Source organism: Pan paniscus, chromosome 13 (genome assembly GCF_029289425.2).
Source record: "Pan paniscus chromosome 13, NHGRI_mPanPan1-v2.0_pri, whole genome shotgun sequence".
NCBI lineage: Eukaryota > Metazoa > Chordata > Mammalia > Primates > Hominidae > Pan > Pan paniscus.
Genome location: NC_073262.2, coordinates 48736858 through 48746938, shown reverse-complemented (window position 1 = coordinate 48746938; position 10081 = coordinate 48736858). Strand labels below are relative to the sequence as shown.

General features: G+C 49.2%; 1 protein-coding gene across 8 annotated transcripts; it reads left to right on the top strand.

The window, feature by feature from the left end:
- Window positions 1–2136: 2136 nt before the first annotated feature.
- TEX51 (testis expressed 51) lies at window positions 2137–5402 on the top strand. Of its 8 annotated transcripts, none has more exons than XM_055109430.3 (7): window positions 2137–2400; window positions 2500–2574; window positions 2806–2895; window positions 3234–3317; window positions 4513–4585; window positions 4668–4707; window positions 5176–5401. In XM_055109430.3, exons 1-7 carry the CDS (start codon window positions 2151–2153, stop codon window positions 5206–5208), a joined length of 645 nt encoding a protein of 214 aa, XP_054965405.2. In that variant the 5' UTR covers window positions 2137–2150; the 3' UTR covers window positions 5209–5401. The 8 variants fall into 8 exon arrangements, with proteins under 8 accessions (XP_054965405.2, XP_054965402.1, XP_063451743.1 ...); XM_055109427.3 differs by having other exon boundaries at window positions 5173–5401; XM_063595673.1 differs by lacking the exon at window positions 3234–3317 and having other exon boundaries at window positions 2806–2902; window positions 4513–4581; window positions 5176–5402.
- The last annotated feature ends 4679 nt before the right edge of the window (window positions 5403–10081 follow it).

Here is a 10081-nt window from a genome sequence, read left to right as displayed (position 1 = left end):
TAAAAATTCTGAACACCATGTCTTGCGTGAACTTTCTGGTGTGACAAACACCAATGTGCCTAGAGGGTGATGCATCCTGAGGACATGGAAGTTTTGTTTTGGGACCCTTCCAGGCCTTGCCTTTCCAGAGGTATTGACTGAGTAGAAAAAAACAGGCTTATTCCTCATCCTTGATTCCATACAAAGCCAGGGATAGAGCAACATCTCTGCAGTACTCGGAATCTCCCTCCTATCACAGAGCCCACCTGACTAGCACAACCTGAGTTTATTAATTCAACTATTTCTTCTTTTTTTTTTTCCTTTTTTTGAGACAGAGTCTTACTTTATTGCCCAGGCTGAAGTGCAGTGGTGCAATCCCAGCTCACTGCAACCTCCGCCCTCTAGGTTCAAGCGATTCTCCTGCCTCAGTTTCCTGAGTAGCTGGGATTACAGGCACGTGCCACCACACCCGGCTAATTTTTTGTATTTTTAGTAGAGACAGGGTTTCACCATGTTGGCCAGGCTGGTCTTGAACTCCTAACCTCAAGTGATCCACCTCCCTTTGCCTCCCAAAGTACTGGGATTACAGGCATGAGCCACCGCACCCAGCCTCAACTATTTCTTCTAGTAAACCTCAATGCCACATCCCTCTCCCTACACAATAGAATCTCTTTCTGTATATACTTCCAACACAACTTCTATTATAAATAATTTTCACCTCTCCGTTTTCTTTCTGGAACTTGTATTAGCTGGATGTTGGACCTCATGGATTGATTATCTAATTTTATTGTCTTTTATTTCCTATTTCCCATCTTTGTCTTTTTGTACTTCTGTCTGGAACATTTCTGAAATGATCTCCCAACACTTCTATGGAATTTTAAAATTTACGCTATAATATTTTTTGTCTCCAGTAACTTTTTCTTTTACATAGCAACCTCTTCTTGTCTGGGAAAAACAATATTTTGTCAATTTAATGGTAATTGGGTTCTAAGGTTTTTTGTTTTGTTTTGTTTTTTGTTTTTTGTTTTTTTTACTGGAGTTTCACTCTTGTTGCCCAGACTGGAGTTGCAGTGGCATGATCTAGGCTCAGGCTCACCATATTCTCTGCCTCCCAGGTTCAAGGGATTCTCCTGCCTCAGCCTCCCGAGTAGCTGGGATTCCAGGCATGTAACACCACACCCGGCTAATTTTGTATTTTTAGCAGAGATGGGGTTTCTCCATGTTGGTCAGGCTGGTCTTGAACTCCCGACCTCAGGTGATCCACCCGCCTCAGCCTCCCAAAGTGCTGGGATTACGGGTGTGATCCACTGTGCCCAGCAAGGTTCTAAGTTTTATTCTGCTTCTTGTCATAACTCTGTACTCTTCCTATTTCCTGCAGTTTTTGTTTGCCTTTGTTTTGAATTCTTGCTATGGTTTTTGTCTCTTGGTCATATTAGAGGCATTCGTTAAATGCCTAGTGGTCTTAGCTGCCCCTGATCCAGCCTAAGGCACTCAGAAGCATGGCATGGAAGGGCAAAGCTTGCCCCCTGAGGAGTGACAAGGATCCCACTGGCTTTCTTTATTACAAAAGAGTAGGGAGTTTTGCTTTTTTTCAGGGTGCATTGCACAAAAGAACCACTGCTCTGAACGTGGCTTCTCTCTCTGCACTTCCATGCAATGCTGAGTGGAATTGTCTATACTCTGCCTGCACTGTGGTGTTAAGAGCTAAGACCCTCTGGCTTGACCAAACATGAGACAGCTGCCTGTTTATATATGCCATGAAAACATGTTTCTTCCATTAACTTCTCCTTGGTTGACCACTTCTTTGTGGAAAAGTGTAAAGAGATTCTGATTCTCTTCACTCAGCTAACCCTCTCACTGTGCTGCTCTTTTCTGCCTCTCAAATTTCAGCTCTTTTAAACTCTTCCACAGCAGATGAACACAGTCAGGATAGCTGAGCATCCACCACCAGGCAGTGCAGCCATCCTTCTGATCCTCACAAGGACCTTCCCTGCTGAGCATGTGACTCCAAGTTCAGAGGAAGAACTATGTACCGAGGCTCCCACTTGGGTCCGATCCCAACGCTTGGGTTCATATCATGACACCACAGCTGAGCCTTGCCTTGCCCTACAGAATGCACTTTGTCCTGCCAAGAGAATGTGGTTGCCAAGGGGACAGAACACCAGTGTTCCATGTGGAACTTCCAGGCAGGGCACTGGGGCACAGTAGGAGGAACCCAGAAGATGCTGCCTCTCCTGATCATCTGTCTCCTGCCTGCCATTGAAGGGAAGAACTGCCTCCGCTGCTGGCCAGAACTGTCTGCCTTGATAGACTATGACCTGCAGATCCTCTGGGGGACCCCAGGGCCACCCACAGAACTTTCTCAAAGCATTCACTCCCTGTTCCTAGAGGATAATAATTTTCTCAAACCCTGGTACCTTGGTGAGGCACAGCCAGGAGATCAGGGATTGGATGTGGCCTCTTTACCTGACCTGGGATCTTACTCCCTTGACTTCCCTTTGACCTGTATCTCATCCTCAGATCGTGACCATTTGGAAGAAGAAACAGCCAAATTCTTCACTCAAGTACACCAAGCCATTAAAACATTACGAGATGGTGAGGAAGCCAAGAGTCCCAGGGCCTTGGGGCTTGGGTTGACAAAGGCCCACCCTCCAAGGCATTCTCAGAGGCCCATGTGGCCATGGGTGGGAGGTCTTGTGAAGGTGGGAGGTGAATGCAGTCTGTCTCCGTGTGCTCTTTGGAACTTCCATGTAGAAACAAGGGTCTGAAAACCCAACCTTGAGCAAGTTGTAACACTGAACACCCCTTCCCTCCTGCTCTACCCAGATAAAACAGTACTTCTGGAAGAGATCTACATGCACAAGAATCTCTTTACTGAGAGGTTGAATAAGATATCTGATGGGCTGAAGGAGAAGGGTAAGGGGTGGGGACGATCCCTGCACACGGCCCAGCCCTCCACACCTGCCAAGACCCAAGGCATGCAGATTTCACTCTGCAGCCCCCTCGATCATCCCCAGGAGCCCCACCCCTCTCCATAAATCCCTTCCCGGCTCCATCTCCTACTTGCACCCCAGACCCCCTTGGCTCTGTCTGCCCAAGGGGGCAGTGTCTCCCCAGCACCTCAGTTTCTCTACCTTCTCACCCTCCCTGGCAGCCTGCAATGAGTCCTGTGGTGAGTATGCATGGGGACTGGGCCTGGGGGAGGGATGAAAGGCACCTGGCACCCCCTAGCCCCTGTCCCTCCCCTCCCATAGACATACAGTCCACACTGAAGGTCACCAGCTGTGCTGACTGCAGGACTCACTTCCTCTCCTGCAATGACCCCACTTTCTGCCCAGGTCAGTGGCCACCACCCTGTCCAGCCTCTCCCCTCCCTGCCCTGCATTCCTGGAGCCATTGCTGTCTCTGTCATTCTCTTTTGCCCAACTCAAGCTTTTCTTGTTCTTTATCCTCACCCTGGGTGAAGGCAGCACCCTCTGGGATTTCTTGATGTCCTCATGTCAAGCTCCAGAGCCCCTTGGAGGCATCTGCCTGTAGGACATCACTCATGGAGGCCTCTTGGTTCTCAGAGATGCCATGCCTAGAAACATGACCAATCCTTACTCAGGAGGCTGAGGCAGGAGAGTCACTTGGACCCGGGAGGTGGAGGTTGCAGTGAGCCGAGATCATGCCACTGCACTCCAGGCTGGGCAACAGAGCAAGACTCCGTTTCAAAAAAAAAAAGAAAGAAAGAAAGAAAAAAGAAAAGAAAAAGAAAAATGCCCAATCCCATCGAACCCCCAAACCTGTTCTTCCTCCAGGGCCCTTCTCAACAAATGGCCCCACTCAAGCCCTCAGTCTCCTAAACCAGGAATCTCCCTCCACTTAGCACGGAGAATCACCATGTCTTGCTAAATAAGTCTTCTATGTGTTCCCATAGTTTCATTCTAACCTCCACTCTCAGGCCTCCTCATCTCTCATCTAACTTACAGCAACATTTCCCATTAGCCTCCCTGTCCCTCCAGGCCACATCGCACTCTGAACTTCTTCTCAAGGAGCAAGTCTACCCATGACACTCCCTGTTTATAAGCAGCAGTGGTTCCCAAATGCCCCTAGAGAAAGCCCACCCTCCTCGGGAGCCCCCTACTCCCCAGGCACACCAAGTGCATACAGGCAGCTCCATACCTCTGTCCTTGAGCATGTCCTGTGCCGGGGACACAGCCTGGCCCTTGAACTGATCCCTTATTTGTGTTTCCAAGTCCAGCTCAGACTCCTGTTTTCTAAGAAGCTTTCCCTGATCAGCTCCCACCCCAGAGGCTTGTCAGCCATCCTCACTGTCACTTCCCCTCCCATGTCCTGTCCTATTTCCCTTGAACCCCACACCATGATTGTTTGCTTGTCTAGATATGTGCTGGGCACACAGCATGCTCAGTAAGTGTTTGCAAACACATCATGAGTGAACGAATCAAAGAATGAGAGGATGGTGGCCTTCTCTCTGAGTTGAGGTAGCCCTGCCTGGCCTCCAAACACCTGGCTTCCTCTTTCACACCCCAGCCAGGAACCGGCGGACCTCCCTGTGGGCTGTGAGTCTCAGCAGTGCTCTACTCCTGGCCATAGCTGGAGGTGGGTGAGTGACCTCTCCAAGCCCCAGCATCCCCAGGGAAGACACACCTACTCCCTGACTGACTCCACCCTGTTTCTTGGCCCAGATGTTTCTTTTACTGGCAAAGGAAGAAGGAGGCAGTAAAGGTACTGGGAAAGGAGACCCCGACCCAATTCTAGGGCTCCCAGGAGGGAAAAGCTGGGTGTGCCCTGGGAGTCACAGGGCCTGGAACCCCAGTGCTGACCTCCTGGGGTCTGGCATGCACAGCAGAGTGGGATCGAGGGCCAGGACTCTCAGGAGTGCCACTCATCAGCCTCCATATATGCAGACATATTGGGGCCAGGGGCCCAGGACACAGAAATGGCAAAGCTCCAGGCCTCCCATCCTCACTACAGAGTGCTCTTCCTCCCAGCTGTCCCTGTCCCCTGCACACCCCACCTTCACCCCTGCTGCCCTGCCCTGACCCGCAGGGACCATTAACGTGGCTGCCTTGCCCTCTGCTCTGGGTTGGGTTTGGCCAGGGGAGACTCCCAGGATGAAGTTAGAGAGACAGGGAGGAGGCCAGAGTAGTGGGAGGTCAGGGTAGAAATGCCCAGCTGCTTCTCCCTCAGCAGGAACAGGGCAGCCCGCATGTCTTCCAGAAGTGAACAGAGGCCGCAGCTACCACTGTCACAAAGTTCACTCATCTCTGGGTCCCGGTGACCCCATCCCCCCATACCCTCCATCCTGGGTCCTGGGGCCCCAAAGCTCTGAGGCCTAGGAGACTGCGCTGTCTCGTGGTTTGCCTACTCCTACACCTTTGTAAAGAGTCTCTTCATTAAAACCCCTCTTCATAGCCTAGTTGACTGTGCTATCTGTCTCCTGCCGGGTGCTGAGATGACATCTCTTCCCGAGTTACCCTGTGTGCCATGTCCCATCCCCTCACCCTCCCCCTCCTCTCCAGAATCATCCTGTCCTGGTCCCAAAATGATGATTTTATGGGCTCATCCAGGCCTCACCTAATTCCAATACCTGAGACGAGGCCAGAGGTGGCCTAGGCGCCCCCCTCTGCATCTCAGTTTCCCCATCTGAGCACAAGGAGATGGGGGTGTGATGCTTTCGCCAGGCTGGTGTCCTCCGACCCAGGAACCTGCCCACCTCATATTTACTGTCCAGTATTTGGCCATGCCATGGGTGCAGATCCAAAGCCCTCACTCCCCTTTTCTCCTTCAGTCCACCGAAGTCCTGCCAGGGTCCTCAGCCCAGCTCCTAAAAGGAGAACACCTGTCTCCTTAGGCCCTGTTTGTACTTGCTCCTCGGAGCTGGCAGCTCAGCCTGGAAGGCTTGGACTCAGGCTGACTTAACACCACCAACCCATGGTAAGGGCTGCTTCTTGGAAGACAGCCAAGGACTGCAGGAGGCCTAGACATAAACAGAGCATAAATGGCAGCGGGGCAGAGAGTGCCATGGCCGAGGGCAGCGGTGGGTCTCCTCCAGTCACAGGCACCTCCCTCTCACCCAGCTGGGGGATCCAGGAAGGCTTCCCTGAGGTGGTGTCTTACACCCATGTGACAGCCCAGAGAAGGGCAGGAAGGAAGAGAGGGGTGTTTTGATTGGCATTGCCGAGGAGCAGAGGTCTGAGAGACCTTGAGAGTTTCAGGAATCTCCAGGGATTGTGGTCTGGCTGGAGTGGGTGACACAAGCAAGCATGTGGTGAGAGGTAAGATGCTAAGAGAGGAGACAGAAGAACCCACAGAGGCTCCCGGGGCAGCAGGAAGGCGTGGAACACTGGGAGTCCTGTGGCCGAGAAAGAGATGCCAAGAGGGTGGGTGGGTGTGAATAGACACGGTTCCCCTGAGGCTCCCCTTCCACCCTTCTTGCTTTACTAGACTGGGGAGTCCACAGATGTAAGGTGGCTTTGGAAGCTGTATAGCACTCCAAGGACATTGCCATATAGCAAGGGTGGAGGTGCAGCCATTCTGCAGGAATGGGTTAGAGCCCCCAGGCAGGTGGCATAGCTCCGGGGGGCTGTGGTTTTTTCCACATGCCTGGGGAGCTGGTGCCATCCAGGACACAGGAGATGCCAGGCCCTCCAGGCAGCGATGGTGTTTTCCTTTTTGTATTTAAATTAGGACCTAGACCATTACCTCAAAAGTATCCAGAGTGGGTGTTTTCTGATGAGTGCAGTAAAAAATAGAAAACTCTGGGTGTGATGTATGTGAAGCATGAATTGGTGTGTTTGTCTTTGTGTATGAATCTTTTATCAAAGAGTTTTCTTATTTTCATGAAAACTGTATATTGAGTTTAGCTAGAGTACAAAGGTCAAGGAATTTAGAGTCAGGCAAACCTTGGTCAAAACATAGGGTCTGGAGGACTTCTTTCAACTATGACAGAGCAACTTATAGCAGACTAACACTCCAGGCAAGGGCAACTAGAAATAACTTACATCAAAGGACAAAACAAAACAAAAATGCTGTTTTAAGGCATAAGAAGAGGCAGGCCCTAAGCATTCAGGTCCTGGAGAGAAGGGGTGCACTGGATGAGCCCTGTGTCCTGCTGCAGGTGCCCCTCTGCATGGGTGAGCTACAGCAGCAGCAGGGAGACTCAGGGAGACTGCAGGGGCTCGACTGAGGATGACCTCAAAGTTTGGGAGAGCTTTCTGCAACATCACGGGACAGAGGAGACAATAGTTGGAGTCTGAGGTATGCCAAAACGGAACATGAAGGATTCAGAGACCTGAAAGCAGGGAGGTGCAGAAAAGTCAAACAAACATACTGCATCTATTTCTTTCCCACCCTCCAAAGCACCTGCATGCAGTACAGGGCTAAAGACAAAGAACCCAAGCAGAAAGTATCTGAAATGCAATTGATTAGAGATCTGGATACTGGGGAAATAAAAATTGGAGGTTGTGACCCGCATAGGAAGATGATCCTTGGTAAATCCTGCAGGATATTGGTTGGGAAGGCTATACTCTGAAAGTGGGCATGTGCACAAGAGGCAAACCAATCTCTACAAAGCATGAAATGAAGTTTCAAGGCATTCAGCCCCTGACAAAAATAAAGAGGTCTATTATTCTACATTGACTGATGGAGGATAGGGTAAACACTTTATGAAGGAAAATATCATCTATAGCCACTATGATGTTTGATTTATAATGTCCAGTATCCAAACACATATTAACAGGTATACCCAAAAAAAAACAGGATCAAGAGAAAAAACAGACAAAAGAAACAAACCTATAAGTGACCACAAGTGAGTTATCAGATATTAATATTAAAATGACTGATTAGTGCTTTCAAAAATATTTAAGATTCCTGTTCAACAAATGGGACTGGAGCAGTTGGACACCTATAGCAAATGCAAGCCTCAATGTAAGTTTCACACACCGTAAATTAACTCAAAATGGATAATGGACTTAAATTTAAAATAAAACTAGAAAACTTTTAGAAAAAAATCTTCAGAATCTAGGATTAGCAAAGGAGCTCTTACATGTGATACCAAAAGCATAATTCACGAAAGGAAAAACTGATAAATTGGACTTCATGAAAACTGAAAACTTCCGCCCTGAGAAAGGTCCGGTTAAGATGATGAAAAGATAAGCTCTAGACTGGGAGAAAATATGTGCAGAGCACATCTCTGACAAAAGACTAATATCTAAACTATAAAAAGAACTCTCTTTGGCCAGGCACAGAGGCTCACGCCTGTAATCCCAGCACTTTGGGAGGCAGAGGCGGGCAGATCACAAGGTCAGGAGATCGAGACCATCCTGGCTAACACGGTGAAACCCCGTCTCTACTAAAAATACAAACCATTAGCCGGGCGTGGTGGCAGGTGCCTGTAGTCCCAGCTGCTGGGGAAGCTGAGGCAGGAGAATGGCGTGAACCCAGGAGGCGGAGCTTGCAGTGAGCTGAGATCGTGCCACTGCACTCCAGCCTGGGTGACAGGGTGATACTCTGTCTCAAAAAAAAAAAAAAAAAGAACTCTCAAAATGCAACAGCCAAAGTTGAAAATATCTAATTAGAAAATGGATAGAAAATAGGAAGATACATTTTACACAAGAGGATGTACAAGTGGCAAATAAGCACGTGGAGGAAAGATGTTCAACATCATTAGCCATTTAGAAAATGCAAATTAAAGCCACAATGGCATAGGGTGCAGCTGCTTTATGTATATCTGTGTGTGTGTGTACGCACGTGTGCATGCACTTGTAGGAGATTCATTGACAGCATTCCAGAGTGGCCCTCCTCTTGGCCAATGAGCAGAGGTCACCAACATTCCTGCTGACAAGCAGGAGAGTTTGTTAGTAAATGATCATTTATCAGGACTCTGGAAGTGTCTCATGTACCCCCGAGCCTGACCAGTCTGGAGAAGCCTGAACAAGGGTTCCCAGCCTCCTAGCAGGGCTGCCTTCCAGATCCCTGCCCCACTCCACCCACCCCTTCCTCTCCGCTCTCTCCAGCCTTGGCTGAATCTCCCAGGCTTTGTTCTCCACACATGCCTTATGGCCCCTCCCTTCTATCAGTGGTCACACTAAACCTCTTCCTCAAAAAACACTCCTCATGCATGTCTTGGCTCCACCACATACAGCCAGAGACTCTTCTGGGCAAGAGGGAGGCATCTTCCTAGATGCTTTCTAGTTCCTCAGCTACTTGTCACTTTATCTCATTTAACTATACCAACCCAGAGCATACATTACAATCCTCTTTTTGCAGAGAAAGAAACTGGGGGCCAGGGAGAACGTTGCTTAGTCAGCCACTTCTTTTTTCCAAAGAGCGTTCTAGACTTTTCCATGGCATCTGGAACCTGGGAACTAAGATGAAGTCATCCCTCTCCCCTACCCCAGTAGCTACAGTTCATTTCCTCTGTGGGTGCCCGCTTTTATCAACTGAAGGGGTGCTAGCTGGCCCTATGCCATTATGCCCCTAGGCTGCTGCCTAGTCTGCAATGGAAAATTCCACTTGAGTGTGGGCATTGCTCTTTGAAATCAGTTTTTCTATTTCTCCTTTTTAGTCACTCATTTGTCGAGCACCTTCAATTGCCAGGCTGTGTGACAGGTGCATTATAGAGACCATCCCCAGTCTCAGCATAACCCCCCATGAAGGTTCTCTTCCCCTGGGACAGATGTCAGAACACAGCGTGCCCCCACCAGCTGGCCCACTGTAAAGTGTGGGTGTGTGCGGGTAAGGTGTGCTTACCTGAACACATCCAGAGTGCACAGCTTCATAGATGCTGCATCTCAGACCAAAACCTAGAGAGATTAGGCAAAGGTCCAAAGACCTTGCACCAAGCTTTGCTCCTTGTACCCTGACTTCCTGCTGAAACTGCTGCATGAAGGGAGGTGAGAGAGACAGAGGCAATTCTTAGGAATAGAATCTTAGCAGAAATGAGACAAGTTAATGAGAAAAGAAAACATAAGGCTTATCCTGACAGAAGAAAGGCTGTTCCCATGCTATGGTGTTAACTGGTAAAAACTGACTAGGCTCCCATCCCCTTGATGAGAGTTTTAAACAGAGAAAGAACTATATCATCACGTTTGCTTGC

Excerpts from the sequence above, each read along its gene's own strand:
- TEX51 (XM_055109428.3), top strand. The coding sequence starts at position 2,151 with ATGTGGAACTTCCAGGCAGGGCACTGGGGCACAGTAGGAGGAACCCAG. Across the intron at positions 2,575-2,805 it reads CATTAAAACATTACGAGATG|ATAAAACAGTACTTCTGGAA; the intron begins GTGAGGAAGCCA and ends TGCTCTACCCAG. Across the intron at positions 2,903-4,512 it reads CTGAAGGAGAAGGGTAAGGG|CCAGGAACCGGCGGACCTCC; the intron begins GTGGGGACGATC and ends TTCACACCCCAG.